Source organism: Phaethon lepturus, unplaced genomic scaffold, assembly GCF_000687285.1.
Source record: "Phaethon lepturus isolate BGI_N335 unplaced genomic scaffold, ASM68728v1 scaffold44796, whole genome shotgun sequence".
Lineage (NCBI taxonomy): Eukaryota > Metazoa > Chordata > Aves > Phaethontiformes > Phaethontidae > Phaethon > Phaethon lepturus.
The window spans coordinates 39,408-58,852 of NW_010544912.1; the positions used below are offsets into that span (position 1 = coordinate 39,408).

The 19,445-nt window shown below is 43.0% G+C and overlaps 1 protein-coding gene across 1 annotated transcript; it reads right to left on the reverse strand.

The window, feature by feature from the left end:
• Positions 1–8,913: 8,913 nt before the first annotated feature.
• Positions 8,914–17,388, reverse strand: SNX5 (sorting nexin 5). The gene is made up of 12 exons (XM_010288809.1): positions 17,284–17,388; positions 16,665–16,775; positions 15,961–16,072; positions 15,510–15,633; positions 14,801–14,896; positions 13,823–13,928; positions 13,668–13,743; positions 12,794–12,833; positions 12,621–12,707; positions 11,346–11,505; positions 10,499–10,584; positions 8,914–9,473 (listed from the first exon to the last, which is right to left on the reverse strand). Exons 3-12 carry the CDS (start codon positions 16,032–16,034, stop codon positions 9,426–9,428), a joined length of 897 nt encoding a protein of 298 aa, XP_010287111.1. The 5' UTR covers positions 16,035–16,072; positions 16,665–16,775; positions 17,284–17,388; the 3' UTR covers positions 8,914–9,425.
• Between the last annotated feature and the right edge of the window lie 2,057 nt (positions 17,389–19,445).

The window sequence follows — 19,445 nt, forward strand, 5'->3', positions numbered from 1 at the left end:
AAGGACACACTGTCCTGGGGTCTAATGTGAGAGATGATTCATTTGCTCTCCCCTGAGCCACGTTCCTTAACAAAAGGATGGCCTGGTCCCTCTAGAAAATAAAAGACAGTTACCAGAATGGTTACCATTGACAACCGCACTGAAGATCAGCAAGACCATTTCTGTTTTCTTTTATCGCCTTTAATTCCTCCCTTTTGTTTCTCCCTGTGTATACACATAAGGGACAGGCAGGGCTTTTTTTTCCCACCTTGTCTTGTTGACATCAGTGACTGGTTTCCATGTCACCTTGCATGTTTTACGGGACACAGGACTAGAAACGCCACGAGGACCAGGCAGCCTTAAAGAAAGCCAGCCAAGGACTACACCAAAGGGCCAAATGGTGTCAGCCCAGACCTAGAACGCCAGCCCCAGGGTTGAAGCAGGCTTCCTGCAACAGATGGATGCAAAGCCTAAAAAGCCCAGTCTCACATCAAGGCAGAGGAGCCACATCACATCAAGGTGAAGACATCTCAAAAAACGCACACCATCAGCTGCCAATGGGATAAAGCAGCACAGAGGGTGGGACTTGACTTGTGCAAATATATCCAGGGAGGGCTGGTATAGAAAGGAGGAGGTGACTCTTTGTGGTCAGTCATAAAAGGAAGATGTGAATCAGGTCTGCATGTTGACTCCAGACAAACGTCACAACCTGCCCTAGTCAGGTCTAGGCAAACACAGCCAGAGCACCCTATCGGTGTAAATCAGCCTTGCGTTCATGCAAGTCAATACGATGCGTGGTTACATCAGAAGACACTCTCCCAACATGAGAAGAAACAGTGCAAGAGGGTTGTTTGAACTAGGATTGCATCATTCTGGACTGCATAAAAGCTGGGCTGTGGCAAGTCTGGGAAGAGCTGCCAGGGAAATCCTGGAGTAGCTTCAGGGAGGATGTAGGAGTTTAACCCCCACAATCACAGCACTGTGATTTTGATGCTGTTCCCATCAAACTAGGCGCCAAAGGTGCCTCAAAGTCACTCACACCATCCCCATGAGCAACTCTCAAGAGGTACCCCCAGAGGCCTCACTGCTGACTTAACAGCATGAAGCATTAGGAACAACACAACTGTTAGACATAAAGGAAGTACCACACCATGTTAAAAGCAACAATGACTGGTGTACAATGAGAAGTTGAAGAACACAGCTCCCTTTCCAGCCAGGACACCTCCCATAACACCATGGTCTACATGCAGGAATATCCTCTGGAGCCTTGAAACAGCAAGTTCAGCTTTGTAAGTGTCAGCACAAAAACCTGGCCCAGAAAACACCACCAAGCAGAGGTTAAAGCTCACTGTGTCAGACATGCCTTTCTCTGTTTCTGTTCAGCACCTAATGCAACTCAGGACTGCAACAGTGTGGACAGACAGGACAGCAATGGGACAAAAGCAGACCTGAAATAGACAGCTGACAAACTTGTCTCTGGAGGAAGGGGAAGTCCTGATCATCTGGAGGTCATCAATACCACTGATGCACACCAGTGGCTCATCTGCTCATCTGGCCTCTGAAGCAGACCGAAGGAAGAAGGACAAGTCCTGGTGATCGGTTAGGTATTCATGCCTAGCAGTAACCAAGGAGCTCAACCTTTATACAACTGGATGGTGTTAACAGTGATGGCTTGACAAAGCTGATTAACTCACCACAGACTTGTCTGGTCTCACATCCTGAGGGAACTGGGCCCTCCCATAGACCCTGCAGTGGAAAGATGGCAACAAGATGTCTTGAAAGATCTTCCTCAAATGTCACCTCTTCCACAACTCATAAGGATAGGCCAGCTCTAAGCATCTAGGTATTTGCAGGAACAGATGGCCAGCTGCTAGAGCTGCACACACAGCCTAAACTGCTGTTCCCACCTCCAGCAATAGCAGCCAGGATACATCTCAGATTGCCCGGTGGGGAACACAGACCCACCACAGCAGAGATGTCTCCTGCTCTAAGAGGTCCAAGGGAAGAAAAAGGCAGAGACCTTCCTCTGCAAACTGTAGAGGGAAACAGGAATAAAAGGAGCTGCAGAGTTAAAAGGAGAGGCAGATACTGTAAATTTGTTAAGTATCTTACTCCCAAGCAAAAATCCCTCCTGCTTCTCACATTAATCAGGGCACTTAAAACTAGTCCTAACCAGCTGCTCCTACTTCCTTTGTCCAGTTCTTCTTCAAACACACAAGCAGCCCACTAAGAAACAGAGCAAATATGTGCAAAGATTTGCAGACAAAAAACAAGACCTTTGGAAAACACCCCGTAGAAGCAAGCACCCCTCTCCCAGCACAGAGGCAGCTGTGCTTTACAGTAGGACAGTTTCCAATGTTTTCCTTCTCTGTGCAGACGAGGGATTTCCTGTCCTCCATGGCAACAACCTTGCATTTACTGAAGGAGCCTGTGCCAATAATCTCCACAGCAGAATGAAAAGTTTTAAAGTGGCACTGCCTGTTAGCTCAGGGCTTCAACTTGCTGATGTTTTCCACACCCACGGTCCAAAACCACTCTGCTGCCCTCCTTAAAAGGTTTGTGAGTGGGGGTAAATCTCCACTGCAGCACTGCCCACACAAGGGGAGTTATTAGTTTCTCAAGCACTAGTGATGGTGGTTTCTTCAGAAAGCTTTCCAACCACCACCACCTCCCAGCAAGATCTGTCTATGCACCTTCCAAAGGACAAGCTTTTTCTAACAGTTCCCAGTTCCAAGGTGGTTCCCGTCATGCAGACAGCTCTGGATTTTGATGGCTCAAGTCTTCCGGCTGCAGGTTTGGAAGTAACAGCTACCACTCTCTCCTGAAGGGGAAGCGCTTACTGCACCAGTGCTTGTCCAACAGTTTCAAAACAAAGCTCAGCTGAGCTAAGCTAAGCCTCCCCAAGCTGAGGTAAGCTAAGCCTCCCCAGGAGGGTCTCCTCTCTCCATCCCCTCCAAGTCGCCCTTGCACAGGCCTGCATGCTTCTCTGCTCCAGGAACACAGATTCAGTGCACAGACTTGGCAAAAAGCCCATCTTCGTTTTGGCCCATCTCCATTTTGGCCCATCTCATGCCATTTTAGTGAGTTACATCAGCTTGGCACAAGGCCCCGTGAACATCAGGACCAGCCCAAGGGATGCAATAGGAACAAAAACAGGAGGGGAAGTGAGGCCATCCCCTTCCAGTTGCAGCAAGCTCTTGATGAAACTACATCTATCACTGTCTCAAATTTAACTACACAAGTTAATTTTACTAGAACATCCCTGCTAACCTGTTCATTAACCTTTTACACCTAAAGAGGTTTTGTTTAGCAAGGCCTTCAAGGAAGAACAGTTCAAGGAAGAGCTGGAAGCCCCTGACTAAATTATGCCAAACCTGAGGTATATTTTTGGGCTGAGCCACCGGTGCAATCTAAACCTGTGCTGTTTTACAGAGCCAGGCTTTTTTTTCCTTTTCTTTTCTTTTAAAATCTCCCACGGAGGGAGCAGAACAAACTTGATCCAAACTAAACCAGACACAATAAAGCACTCTGTTGTTTTCAAAGCAGGTAGTAGGCTAGCATTAAACATGAACCTTGAACTTCTTTTTTATCCTTATTTTATGCCAGTGAATCAGACTCTCAGGGGCATTTTCCCACACAGACAAGCTTAAGTTTAAGTAACAGCAAAGCAACATTAAACACAAGAAATGGAAAGAGAATGAGAATCCCTTAACTTGATGGGTCAGACAGCCTTACGTAAAAGAAATTAAGGTGCTACAAGCAGTAACTGCACATGATCCAGCCACTGCACTCTACCTTTGAGTGCTGACAAGAAGCTAAAGCATCAGCAGAGAAGCACTCACAATGCATTTCCACTTGCCTAGGACTCCACCACCCTCTCTTGCAGAAAATGACCTTGCAATTCCATTGCCAAGTAAAACAGACCCACAGAAGAGAGCACTAAGAGTCATTTAAAGCGACACGTTTCACTGCATTGGAGTGGAGGCAGAACAGTCATACTAGCAGTACCACGTCTCCACAGAAGAGCAGCAAACCGCAGCCAAGAGACGGCCAAACTTAAATCACAAGCACTCATTTGATCGCTTCCAACAGCGGCAGATCAAGACAGCAGGAGCCCTGGAGTTGAATTTCAGATCCAAGTTAAATTTCTGGTTGCGACAAAGATTCCCTGTGGAACAACAGCAAGTCACCTTTTCCACACTCTACCTGAATCCCGTCCCCTGTAAAATAGGCACCATTCTTGGTTGTCTGTTCAAGTTAAAAAGCAGTCCTAGCAGAGATTATTTTTAGCATGCTAGCACAAAAACCCAGCTGAGCTGGACTCTCATCTCAGCTGGATCTTCTCATTGGCTTCATAATATAAAAAGTAAACAAAAAGCAAGGCTGAACCCACACCAGAGCTCCACCACTGGACAACATTTTGATAGCAGATGAATCACAATTTTCACAAAACGGTGAGCTGCAGGTTCAAAGCTGGAGCCAGGCAACAATCTGAGCAACTAAAATGGATCACTAGTGCCAGTATTCATTCATTGGTGACCAGTGTGCTGCAAACAGACAGGTTTCAAATCCGTTTCACATATTGCACCGTCACCAGGTGATGACGCAGTTGTTTAAGAGCACAAATTGAAATAACTAATAACTGCGCTCTCAGACATAGCAGCAAGTGCTAGGAGAGCAGGAAAGTACTAAAAGCTACATCCAAGAATGGGAACTCTGCAGAGCTCTTTGCTTTACAGCATAAACAAGCGGCTCCTCCCAATCTTATGGGAGAGACTGCAAGTGCCAGTAACTATTAATACCTGCTGAGAAAACCTTCCCAGCTCCATGTTTTGGGAAATACACTTTTGCTGTTCTCAGAAGCACAGCACAAGGCTACAAAACTGTTAGAGGTTAGGGCTTCATATCAGAGGTCCCCTACAGAGTGTGCAGTCAAGAAGAAACAGGATGGAATGGAGAGGAGCTGAATAAATTGAGAGCATGTTAAAAAAAACTCCAAAACTAGTCATGATGAATCTAACTAAAACACCAGTAATCATCCCAAGGTAAGTCAGACTGCAGCTGAATTTCTGCCCCCCGTCAGGCCAGGGTATTTAGCAAAGTTTCTCAGGCTTGTAAAAGCACTCATACTGCAGAACTGCTGTGGGAAGCACAGACCCAGCAACAACTAGCATAAGGAGTCCATGCTCACAGCTCTTCCAGGCTTTCTGTATCCCAAAGGCAGAGGAACTGTTCTCTGCTTGGTTTACCAGCCTTAGCATCAGTGATGTGTCTTCCTAGAACCATGACTACTGGCATAAACCAGGGCAACCCAAGCTCTTTCCTGAAGTACACCTGACCCTTAATCATTCCCTTTCTACAGCTATAAAACCCTGTTTTATTGCACCACTTGGAATCCCAATCTTGTGCCACAGGGCACATTTATGAGCCTCTCATGCTACCAGGTCGGTTCCCATCTGCAGTTTTCCAATATCCAAATACTGCCAACTCCCCAAGTACAATCACCACCTGTTTCACCCACCCCAAAGATGTTCTCATTTTAGTATGCCTTACCTGCTGCAAACACCATACAAAGACCGCAACCTCCTGCATTCGGCTATCCTGCTGCTAGTCTCTCCTGGGTTTACACTGTGATCTATGTCCACTGCTCTGTGCGCATCTTGCTGTTATCTCTGCTCCACTAGAAACAACCAGCCAGATACCTGCAGCACCCAAGTACTTGGTTCTAGCCCACCTTGCCTGCATCATTCCACCAGTCATCATTGCTTCTCTATAAGCAGAGATGTGCTATTGCTGTCCAAGGACACAAATCACCTCCTTAACTCTCTAATGCTGAGAATACAGCTGGACTCAAGATCCATGCTTCTGTTGGGAGGATGAAAAACATCTGCTTCTCCCCAAGATTGAAGAGAAAAAGCTAGACTCCAAACTTACCATGCAGAGAAGGGAACAACATACCCTGTAACACCCTACACAGCCCAGCTACTACATGCCAGTAGAAACATTGTCACTTGGCAAGCTATCTATACTATCTCCCATAACACAGGCCACAAACACAGCACCAAGGTACAAAGGGATGCACCTCTGCTACCACCGCTGTGAAGAGAGTATGTTCTTGACTCCAGACTGGAGATTTTTATCTGCTGAGCTGCTACTGGGAGACCCCCTAGCCCATTTCAGGCAAGGCATGCTGGATTAGCAGAGACCTGCTATTTAAACTCTTGGAGCAAATGTGGCTGGAAGGGATTGCATAGACCTAACCTAACCTAACCACTTGTGCTGCAGGCCAGTGACATACTTACCTCCAGGTAGTAGCAGCATCTGCCTTCATCAACAACGAGATGGATGTCTAACAAATCTTAGTAATCTTGAGCAAACATTAGTTTTCCCTCTGACCTCATTCAAATGGACTGACATCTGATGTGAAGAGCCACACACCACAGTTACCATCACAGTGATGAGGCTTGTTCCTAAAAGCCAGTCCGCAACCCATAAAACAGAGCAATAAGCTTGTAAAGGTAAACTGCTTTACAGGTGCTCTAAATGTACACCAGTCAATCCTTGTTTGGGACATCTGTGAAACTCCGCTCTCATCCCCTTCAACCAGCCTTTTAAATCAGGTCTCATCAATATTTCTAAAAACTTATTTTCCTATTGATGAAAGCCTACCTTATCACACTGACTTTCCTGTGCTGATCTCTGTTCTGCTATGGCTTTATTCAAGGCCCTGGTACAAAGGAAGTCAGGTCCAGTCATATTACATTAGTTAAAGAAGTATTTCTGTCCTTCCTTATAAGCAGACTGCTGACATATGCAGCTAGTTTCTCTTATATATCAACATATGTCCAGCCACCAGGTAAGAGACTAGGGTACATAGCAGCCTTTCCAGTACTTCATTACAACTCAGTCTGAGGCTAAATGTGTGCAATTAGTTATCAGCAGCTGTCCCAGACTGCCACCCACTGGCCTCCAGGAACGTGCTCTGTGCTGTGAGTAGTATTTTCCAAGTCAACATGTTCCAGACATTGAAGCTGACTGCAATGCACTCTACTGGCACAGCTGACACAAAACAGCTTCCTTCAGAGCAAGTGTTACTGGTAGAGACTGCTTTATAGCTACCGTTTCTTGTAGTTCTTGTAAATTAACTATAAAATCAAGTATAAAGCCATAATTACATCTACTCAAAGTCTCTTACGTACTTTTAATCTGATCAGATTAATACTTTAATCCGAGTCAAACTCAAGAATTTAGAGTACAAACCACACAAGAGCAAACATCTCATGAAAAATCTCTAAGAATTATTAAAAAAAAGTGTCCACTTACTTCAAACACTGTTACTGGCAGTGCATGAAGCGCACAATAGTATAGACTGCTTCTGGAGGAGGACATAAAGTGTTTTTTCTCTTGTCAATACTAGCTGCAGTAGCCTTTCTCTGGAGAAGACAAGAAAGGCCTTTGAACTGAGTTGAAGTAATTTAGGACATAGACAGAGCTCAACTTCTTCAGACTCAGCCCAAAGGCAGTCAGGTACAGACTGCAAGTTCCTTGCTACTGACTGTGATTCACAAAGACCACCCAGCTACTGGAACTAGGTTCAGAAAGACCCAGCATAACAAAATTTAACTATTATATAAGCATAAGCAAGATGCTACTTCTCCTATGTCATCGGCAATAGGTGCAAAAGGTCACGAAGCAACCATAGCTTGAGCGCCACAGCACACTAGAAGCTCATCCTGGCACAGCTGGCACACCAGCAGAGCCTAGGATCCTCAGCCTGGTCTTCTCTGAATGAAGCAGCCACAAATAAACAAAAGAGGCACAGTGTGAATTTTTGGGAAAAGCCAAAGCTTTGCCAGCATGAATGGCCCTGGGGCAACTAGTGGTCCCAAGCCGGACAAGTGGCTAGGGGCACAGTTTATATGACATCTCCCTTATAGGTGACAACAATGCTACCTACCAGCTCTCTTCTTCCACAAGCAATGTATTTATGCAGTTGCTGCTAGAACTGAGCTATTTGGGCAGAAGCTGAATATGAACTCCAGAAACCTTAATCCACCACAAGTTGAAACTATACCTGTCAAACAAAGGTAAAAGGAGACAAAATTCAGACATTTTTCAGTTAGAGTGCTGCAGGATGGTGTGGCTAGCAAGAGCTGCAGTTTTCATGGGGTACCAAAATGAAAAAGCAATAGGCCACAGAAAAGTAAGCTATTGAACAATGCTTAGATTGGGCAGCTCAGTGGCACTTTCTCAGACCTTCTCTGGTTGAACAGGCAGTCTGCCTAGAGCACAGCCACATAGCCTACTTGAAGCATGATTAGAAGTTTAGTCACAGGAAATTGAGCAAGGCTCAGATACTTTTCTTACTCAGAAAGCTGCCTTTAGAAGAGTGTGGTTCACTGACCTATATCTACTTATGCCAAATGACAGCCAACATGTAGAAAGATGACCCTAGGGTTTATAGGACAAGTTGCCTCAGCTATGGTGATGTATGGCCAGTTGGCCATAACTTTAATGAGGTTTATCTTACAGAAGACTGACAAGGGCCATGCTTCCAGAAGCTTTAAACAGCCTCTTGTTACTAGCAGGAGTTGTAAAGATTGACCAAAATATGAAGCACTGTAAAGTAGTCTGAAGGAATCCAACTCACCTACACATATCAACGCTTTTGAAAGGCTTGGTTTCCTTTGTGGGCAGCATATAGAAAGTAAAGAAGTTTAAGACAGTGACTCAAACAGCAACAGGACCCAAAGTCCCCACATTTCATGTCAACACCCATTCCAGGAACAACCCTATTTGAGTCAAGTATTTATTTCTAGTGCTTCTAAATGAAGAGCTCCAGGTGATGAGTAATTTGTGACAGTTCTGCGCCTGAAACATCAGTTTGTCATTTTACATCCCACACAAAGTCTTGCCATACAACCGAGTGTTTTATCAGATATCTTTATTTGCTGTATTGCCCAAGTGTACAAATACCGAATGTAGTTATAGAAATTCAAAATATATTGTAGTAGAAATCTGTCTGGGAAGTGGAATGTTAAGATATTTACTTTATAAAATTACTGCACTTTATATAAGTCACTCTCACTTGCAAGTTTTAAATATATCAGGGCTATGAAGAGACAGATTACTTTACGATCCTGCAAAAGAGGAGTTCTTCTCAAAAAAACATTTTATGCTAGATGAAGTCAACAGCAAATTGGTTTCTTACATTTGACTCATTTTGAGTTATCAGCCAACAGGATGTTAGCTACATCCAGACAATTTATACACAATTCAGCTCTCATACCACGAAAGTCAACGTATCACTATCAACATATTTAAGTATTAGTCAAACAGAATCTCAGTAACAATATTTGTTTTAAGCTAATGAAGTCAAGCCAATAAGTTGCCCCTGGCCATTGAGTGCAATTGATGCTTTTTTCACATTTTCAGTATAAGGCGCCTTAGTTCTTGAACAAATCAATACAGCTTTGCAGGAGGGAGACATTGTTCTGGAAAAGAAGAGAATTCATTTCAGATGAGTATGATAATTTAAATCCTGCCTTCCACAATGAAGTAACTTCCAAAATAGTAGGTCCATCCCATGATTTTGTAGCCTGTAACAATGCTAAAGAGCTTATACTGCAAAGACAAGCATTCAAGCAGTAAAGCATCAAAACCAGATCATAGAGTCTGCACTCTGCCTCTTCCTGCAGGCCTGCAACCATGACTCAGTTTGTGGGAAGGAGAGGGGCAAGAGAGAGTAGTAAGTTTGTAGTGGGCCAAACTGAGCAGTACTGTCAAGCCTTTTATATGTCATGTTCAAGCACAGCATTGAACTAACTCCCTGAAAGTCCTGAACTTCGTCACAGGTAGTGGGAAATCAGACTTTCCTTCTTCAAAAGCAGCTGAGGGTGCACAGTTACCTCTTCCTGAGTGTTCCTGCTTTGTTCTCTATGCTAAATGAACAGACCCTGTACCCTGTGTACACTTTCCTGGATTAAGCTGGCAGTACATGGCATGGCCTCCACGGTCTACTTCAAGCCTGCTCAGTAAAGCCTGGCAGGGAGCTGCTACAAAGACAGTGTCCCCCTTCACTGACAAACCAATTGAGAAGGGTTGACAGCTAGATCACAAGTTGCAGGATATGCTTCTTGCAGCACTCAGGAATACTTGAGGCGGTAGCTGCCTCTAGATGTAGGAAGGGTCAAACCCCACAGATGAGGCTGCCTCATGGGAAGTTAGGTGAGCTGCAAATCTGCAACTTTTCACTTGCAGTGCAATAGGCTAGTGTCCTAGAAGTGACAAGTTGAAAACAGACTTTCTGCATGGGACCAATAAGACTGTCAGCATCTGTTCTTTGTATGCACTACATCTACACTTTTTCACTTTCCTTCCCCTCTTCAGATCCCAGCTAAAGAGCACAGCTGTTCTATTTTACACTTCCCAATTTTAAAAGGTAACCCAGCAAATCCTCCAAGTTACACAGTACTCAATTCTGTCAAGCTATCCCTGTTGAATTTCAAAAAGAACACACCTTTGCATGTTTGATTTCCAGTTCTGCCATCTCAATTAGGTTTTTGCGGAATGCTGCTATTCTCTTCTGTTTGAAGCTTACCAGTTCTGTAGGGAAGAAAGAACAAAGACAAGACAGATATACAAAGTGTGACTGAGGTTTCAGTAATGCTCCTTATGTCTCATTAGTTTTGTACAGCTCTAGTTACAGTATTTGACCACAAAAAGATTCAAGAGTTAGTCTTGCTGTTTCTAGCCAGCAAATGCATTCATCACAGCACTGACATCTTGGTGAGGAACAAACAGCTTGCCTAAGAAAGGAATTGTAAGTAAGAAAGTAATTAAGAAAGTTTTAGGAAGACAACTGGAATAAAACAGAAGTAAGTCACACAAGCTTTGTGAGAACACAGAACACTTAAAAACCAAGAATGTTATAAAACAGAGGAAACATGCTTCCATGGTACACACACTACTCATTTGCTGTCCAAAGGCATCTACTAAGAACCAGTGTTTGAAACCCAGCACTCAGCTGTACTGGGACAGCACAAAAGCCTGTTTGCACAGTTCTAATTGAGATAATCAGAAGCCTGAGTAGTTACCTTCAGGTGTAGGCTGAGAACAAGAGTTCAGTCCGGAAAGTAAACACTAGGGGCTTGTAATTAACATTGGTCTAGTACTGACATTGCTCTACTTCAGACAGCCATTCTTAAAAATATTTAGTTGCATTAATTTTACAGGCATCTATAGTACCCTTAGAGACTACTTGCTTCAGGACAGTGTTCAGAAGCCTTCAGCAGTTGAAGGTCAGATGGAGACCTGGAATGCATTAAGATCTCCCTTCAGCAAAAATACAGCAAAGCCTTTTTTACCTTGTTTTGCAGATTCTGAAATCTTTTCAAACTTCTGACAACAATCCTGTTGATGTGCTTCAGCCAGCCTGACATCCTTGCTCTTTAGTCTGGCTTTATCTAGAGCTTTGTTTGAGTTTTCATAGTCGACAAGAGCCCTTGTACGTCTGTACAGAAGATCCTGAAAGTAGACAGGAATAGTGCAAAGCCCTAAGAGGACTACTTCCCAAATTGAGGTTACAGCTACCTTAGCAGCAGGAGGTTTCACTTCTTTCAGCAGCAGATTCTGCTTCTTCCAAAAAGCTATTATAGCCTGCTATGCTCTTAGCATAGCAACAGGAGGCTTTCACCAGTGCAGTATCAAGTCTTCAGGACAGCCACTTGTGCCTTAGTCAAGTAAGTCCAAGGGCTACTGTAGGCATTGCTTCTGCCCTTAAAGTAGCTTTATCCTTCTGTAAAGTGGACCTCTCCACTAAGGAGGAATAGCACTTTCCAAACTCCCTCAGTCTACTTCTAGTAAAGGACACACTACCATTTAATCCATTGGATATCTGACAGTTTGACCGAAGCTCTATACTAACCTAGACATAAGAAGCAGTATAGGTCTCAGCTCCAGTTCCTTTCTAGTCTAGCAGAAGTATAGTCTTGATACCTAAATAGCAGTGCACCACACAGAGGGAGCCTGTAGTGAATGTTCCAGGGTACATGACAGAGGTATGACACTAGATGAAGAGGCCCATCAGGTTATACCTAGATACCATTTCTCAGCATAGTCACTCCCTTGCCAAGACAAGTATTGGTTAGAAAAGAGTTGCTGACAAGGCTTTTGTCATCACATCAATCTGCCAAACCCCTCTTGGAAGTCCAGACTCCAACAGCCTTCACATATTACGACATATTCATGATAAAGTACTTTAGTAGTTGGGATTTACTTAAGGACTTTTAATTAGTCATCACTGGTTTTACTGAAAAGTCATAAGTACTCAGGCAAAGGAAGGGTTAGAGCAAACTGAATTTGAGTCTGCAGCAGTGTTCTAACTTACTTACAGAAATGTAAAGAGTTCTTCCTCTCTACATGCCAAAGAAAAAACTGGTCAGAGTTCTTAAACCCTTCTGTAAGTGGGCTGGACTGCAGCTAGCCAATATATGGTTTCTATATTCTGCCGTGGTTTAGGAGTGCCAGGTTTCTTAGACAAAACAAGGATCCACCTTCCCATCTTCTTACAGCAAGGAATACCCTTAGTGAGTCATGATGCCCATAATAAAACTAAGCTTCAAAGAGAAAACTATTCTCACCTTAGCAGCTTCTATATTGAGCATGTAGTACCTCAACAGTTCAGACAGCTTTAAATCTTCATCAGATGAAACTCTACTCTCTACCTTCTGCAGAAAAGATCAGAGAGTTGGTATGTAACAGAAAACAGCAACATCCAGATTCAGATATTTTCCCCCCGCCAAGCTTCACTTACCCTGAGTTTCTCAAAGAGCTCAGCAATTTTCAGCAAGTACCTAGGGGGAAAAAAATGCATAAATAAGTTTTAGATACTTCTTAGTGTGATAAATGCCAGGATCAATTAGCAGGAAACCAAAAAGCTGAAGGCTGGAGTTTACTCCTACATACAGACCCAGACGAGGGCTTGAAAAGAACTCAGGTCTAGGCAAAGACCTGGACAAAAGGTTCAGTGCAAGAGGTGCTGGATTCCAGCCTAACAGACTAGTACAGTTGAGCAGCTAAACACTATTTAACGTAACACTGATCTCCAGACCATAAAGGACTTGTGGAGAATTTCCCCACTGCCACCCTCCAAGAGGGATGAACTGTATTGTTTATTCAGCTATATACTCTTTTTTAACAAGGTCATGGTAAATTGATAGCAAAGTTTAGAGAGGTGGAAGAATTCACCTCACAAAAAGGTGACTAAGTTTCCATAGCTTAAAAAAACCCTACTACTCTGAAACTTCAAAGGTCCAGAAGATAGTACAGGCCTAATGTAAGCTGTGGTTGTATTTAACAGCCTATTAGAACAGATGCATAACCCCTTTCTCTAGGAGTTTATGACCTGAAAAAAAATTCACTGAGACTTCTCTTTAGAAGGAGCTTTGATGACCAGCACAATTCAGCTTTAGGGCACAAGTGGCAAATGATTAGCTAGTTAAGAGTCAGAAGCAATTGATAGTTTTAGGTCTGCCACATCAGTAGTGTCAGAGGAAAGAAAGTTTCAATGCCACTTCCTTGCAAATCAAGAAACTCAAACCAGCTATGACTCAATCCCCTGGATTTTACAGAAGGAACTTGATATTCTCAGACTCAGGATATGTTTATGAACAGTTAGAATTGCTTACTTTTTGATAACTGTAGGTTCTTCTAATGCCAGGCTGTTCAAGCAAGCTGAAGTATAAATATAGTCATCTGCAACATCTGCAAGAACAAGACAAAGTTTTCAGGCTGAAATCAGCAAGAGTACAAGGTCTTTAGAAAGGTCTTTGAAAAGATTCACTTTTATGAGATCTTGTCATCTTATCTGCTTTTGCACATGCATCCTTGATTCTGTTGTAGTAGTTTACAAGAAAAGTCTTCTCTTGCTCAAAAAAGTCTTCTACTTCCTGAAAAAGAGTATGATCTGTTAAGTCAGTTACAGTACTGCAGAATACAAGCTCTTCCCTATTTTGGGAAGGGCCAAAGAAATAACCATAGCCACCTGAGCATTATGCTCAATCTCCACTGAAGAGCAGAGTTCAAGACAAGATCCTGAGCCAAGGGTTTGACAAACCAAGCCGTTTGGCAAGTTTCTTTTCCACAGTAAAGTGAAGATGGACTCAACACTCAATTATTCAATGCTGCAGGTTATCTGGAACAACCAGTAAGTTGGTATCAAACAGTCCTTAGGGCTACCAACTGTTGGAATTTTATTTCCCAGACCTGCTGCACCAAAGTAAGGCATTTATAAGCTTGCTTCACATCCACACCAAACATTTGAAGTGTTGTAATGTTTCATGACACTATTTAGGACAGCAAGTCTATGAGAAAGAGCTACCACAGCAGTGTGATAGAAAAGCTGAAGCTGGACCAGTTACAGGAGTCTTTGGTATTTGGTCTCATCTAGTACAAGCAGAAACGCATAAATCGTGTTTGTTCAGAGCTCCAAAATAGTCAAAAGCCACAAGCACATTTGCTGAAGGTATAATTCCTTCCTCCCCACTAGTATCTTGTGGTAAGGCAACTCTTGTGCATCCACCAGAAACTTGAAATAAACTTACATTTTTAACAGCCTATGGCTTCAGTGCCTTATTTCTACAGAAGTCAAAATTAATATAGGCTACTTCACCCAACTTGGCACAGCAGTAACAGGAAGGCTAGCATTAGTTACTGAGCCTCATGCACATTACACCTGAAGCAGACATAACTAACTTCTCCAGAGCAGGAATCAAGAAACAATCAAGATTAGGGTAAGTAAGAGGTAAACCAAATACCTTACCTTGACTCCAGAGAAGAGGACTTCATCAGCACTCTTTACCACACTTTTTAAAAAGCCACCAAACATCTCTTTCGTGTTTTTCCTCCGAACACTCAGCTGCAACAAAGAGGCCAAGACAGCTTTAAAGTTATCACAAGATGGGGAAAAAGTGACTATTTTGACACTTGCAGTGTAGTAATGTCATTTATATCTAGCATATGACAGAGCAGGCTGATTTCCAAGCTCACCATAATACCCGTATAAGCTTTATAAATATGGCTCATGTAACAAAATGGCTTGACTAGAAGTTGTTCAGCTACTCTGTGCCACATACTGTCCTCACTCCCAGAAAAGGCTCAATTTCTCCTTACATATCTTGGATCAGCATCTATCTCTCATAATTAGGTGGGACAAAACAGATGCAGTACTAACTTTAATACATCTTCATTCTTCCATTTTAGGACCATGGAACACACAAGCACAGACACACCTACACCATACTTGTTCCCAAGATAGGGATGAAGTTGGCTTCCTAACCAACTTGACTAGGATTGAGAAACAGAGGGTTATAGCAGCAAAAGGTCTAAAGGTCATCCTTTAATCATCTCACAGAAGTACTGACTTGTTGATGCTGCACATGGATTTACGTAACATTCTGGCTGTGCCCAGAAAGAGGGACAGCACTCCTAACATCTTGCCTCACTTAGAAAGGAGAAAAAAAGCGTATTACATCCTGATCATACTCCAGGAAAACATGAAAATTGCGGTCTTTGCTGAGTACAGGATGAGAAGAAATCCGCTGAAGGAAGATTTCATGTGATGATACAGTCTTCTTGAAGACAGCAAGGTATTCACTGAAAGGAAAGAAGAGACTGAGATCCTCTTGTACTGCCTTCTTCAAGACTCAAAGAATTGCTTTAAGTTTATCCAATGAAAATATACAACAGCATGCTTCTGAAATAGCTAGCTAGTGATAGAGAAGCGATTTTCAATCTCTTTAGCTAGGAAGTTTTCCAGTTTGAAAGAAACTTTTGGCAACACCCCAGCTCCAAGATTTTAAAGATTATGCAGCAGCAGGCACCCTTCAAAAGTCACACTCAAGATCAGTTTCCACCAAATAACTTCCTCTCCCAGGAGGCTTCTCCAAGTGCAGCTTTTGGCAGTAGACTCATTCTACTTACGCTTCTAGCTCTTGCTTCATTTTTGCAAACTCTTCTTTTGTCATAGACACTTCTCCTTCTCCTAGCTTCTGCATCTTCTCTCTGGGACCATCAAAGTCAGGCTTTGAAGGTGCTGGAGGTATCTAGACAAGGAATTGGTTAGTGATAGATGCTAGCAAATAAAGTTTTCCAAAATTAATTCTAGCCTTCTCTGGAAGGAGGCCATTTTGCCTGGTCATGGCAAGCCAGCAAGGCTCTGCACCCAGGAATTCTAGAGGCGTGTTGATATCTAGGCCTGTTCACCCTTCCCAGCTCTGTGCTACCCTTACCCCAGGAGGAAACCAACTGAAAAAGAACAGCCTCTATAATCCACCCTGTAGCCAGCCATCTTCTATGGCCCACAGGGCCTCCTAAAGAATCATGATAGGAAAGAAAGATGGTATTTAATAGAGTATTTCACTGACATCTTCAGGCAGATATTAATACCATCATAGGGTCAGGAACTCAGAGCATCAAGCTTTTTTTGCTGCTCCAAGCTATATAGAAAGTTAACATAGAGCTGTACCACTCAATTTTTGGGGGAATTAAGGCAAAAGGAAGCATAGGGAATATCCAAGTCATGAAACCCTAGTAACATTGGTAATGTAGACTTCACGTCCTTATTAGTAGGCACTTTAAATTGCCATCGTCTTTGTTTAGAAATACATTTTTTAGGAAGTACTTACAATGAGTCCTGCATACTCTTCAGTTTCAGTGAGTGTATCATGCAGCCACACAAAGTCTTCATGCTGCCTTGTAACTGAAAACTCAGGGCTTTGAAAAGCTGGCAGTGTAGTCTGGAAGAGAAGATATAGAAGCCCTACTGTTTTGTAAATTAGTGCTTTTAGAAACAGTTCTGTCCATTTCCAAAGGAAGCTATTTTGCCTAGTAAGAGCCTTGCCTGCTCCCTTTTAGCTGAGCTGGCACTCGTTCAAGAGCCTTACTACTAAGGAGGCTATTTAAAGAAAAGGCACTGTTGTGGAACAGCATTAATGCAGTTTATTTTGTGAAGTTTCACAGTAGCTTGTTTCCCCATCTCTACCCCCCAGCCTTCTGGAGTCGAACTAGGATTCTTCAGCAAAGTCAATCTAGTGTATTAGCTACCTTGTCTCTATTTAGAGAATGTTCAAGTCTTAGGACATCTTAAGTTTCTGCATATATATACACTCAGGCCTTTAAGTGGAAAAGCTCCATCTGATTAGATTTCCTTCATTGCCAAGACCTTCTTTACAGGTATGTGTATTACAAATACACAGATTACTTGCATAATGTTTATGAAGACCACTTTCTACTCCATGATCTTACCTTAGTGTGCACAGTGAACTTCACTCTGTCCTTTTCACTTAGGGCATCAGGTATATCAATTTGGAGAGAAGGATCAACATTCAGGTCTACAGATACAGACCTCAGCTGCAACAGAATTCACAGTATAAGCCTTGGTCAAGCATCAAGGAGGTTTAGTGAAGCTAGACTCATCATCCACTGTCAGCAAGAACCACATTGCACAAAACAGCTGCCTCCAGGAACAGCATGTATGGACAAACACGACAGTCGTGACACTATCTGCATATCACTGACATGGCTTCCTTTCCAAACACAGGAAAAAAGGCTTGTTAGCTTAAAGTCTGAAGAACCGATCATTAGCATTCCCGCTAGAGATATTTGGGAAGTCTTCTCAAAAGAAGCATCCTACTTCCAGTACTTCCTCAGCTTGTTTACCCGGATCTTATCAAGCCAAAGCCTATAATGCCATTTATAAGATAGCACCAACCCTAACAGTTTTCTCTTCATTATCCTGTGCCTCCACAATGTGACATAACATCTCCTAAGAGCCTAACCTTGTGATCTGTTTCTTCACCCTTAAATCAGAGAGCTGCTTTCATCTAAGGCAAGAAGAATTAAGTGCTTTCATTACAAATAGCAAGCCATAGGCAAGAGCCTGATGCTTCCTCACCAGGCCCAGATTGATCACTACTGCCATTCTGATCTCTGAAAACTACTGTACATGTCTCAGTAGCTGTTTTGACAGCTACAGAGGCTATATTCCCTTTGATCTTGGGGAAAAGTGGGGCACAAAACTTCTTTAGGCTCCCATAAAGTTTAAGCACCAACTGTTTGCCAGAAGCAGGACCAAAACCCAAGAACACTGTGACACTATCACTTCATCCGTTTAATCTTATTTTCAGTATACCTGGTATCATGTTATTCATTGCTGCTAGAATGCACATTTGCTATTAAAGCAAGCCCCAATAAGCTGCTACAAGAACTAGCCTCAAAGATATCTGAACTTTGCTTTACAAAAAGCTATTTACTGCTTGTAACTGCAAGTCTCTTCCTCTCCTAAATTCAGGTCTTGTCTCATCCTTTCTAGACAGAGTTTTGTGTCCAGCAACATTTTAATGCTATTTGTTTCCACTCAGAGCAGCTGAGAAGAGGTTTCTGAGCATGCTCTGTGAGAAACCCTTTACAGGAGGCATCAGAGCATACCAGGTTCAATAAAGAACAGACTTGCCTTCACAGTGCTTCAGACAGGCCTTAAACAGAACCAGCATCTTCCTTTGGAGACTTACTTCTTCATTCCAGCAGCCTACACCCAGAACATAATTTCAACCATTCTTAAACTTTTTTAGAGCTGGGGAATAGCCTCCTCAGTTGAAGATGCTCTCAGAAATTCCTTGAAATTCCTTACAAGGACAGTGCTTGCTGACTCAGCAGACAAAGCCTTGATGCTCAGCATGCTACTGTGTTCTGGGAAGCAGCCAGGCTGCACTCATGAAGAGTAAGATTCAGCATAGCAGCCAGCCCATTTCTCCCTCTAATTTACAATTTAGACTTCCTTTATCAAGTCATACTTCACTGCTTCAATTCCCTACATGACCTCAGAGGCAAGCAAAAAACTTTAGGCATATCTAGCATAGATTACCAAGATTAACACATACATCCAGTTCTTACATCAAGTAGAATCATGTATTTAGATACCAAGGAATAAGACTTTTACAAGGTTTTACACACTAGTAATCACCAGCTTCAGTCACCTGCATTCCAGAAGCACACAGGAACCTTAGTCTATCACATTATGGTTGTTCCTGTGCTATGAAACCTGTCTTGTAAGAGGTCCTTCCTTCAGCACTGCAGCCTAACAAATCATTCTTATTTTCTGCATAAGGGAGAAACTACCAAAGGTCAAAGTCGCAACACAGAAAGTTTGCTGAAGAGTGACCGTCAGAGCCAGGCTGAATCCCAAGGTTATCCTTTAGAGATAATTCTGAATGCCTTCCCAGGAAAGCAAGCTAGAGAACTGGCCTACAACTGATACTGTTTCACTACCCTGTAGCATGCTAGTGTGCAGACCCCACCAGCCAGGAGCTTGCCCCTACCACCTGCTAAGCACAACAAGTTTCAACACCAAGGCCCACAAGCGAACAGTGACAGCATCTGAGCAATCCTGTCATATCACAAATAGCCTG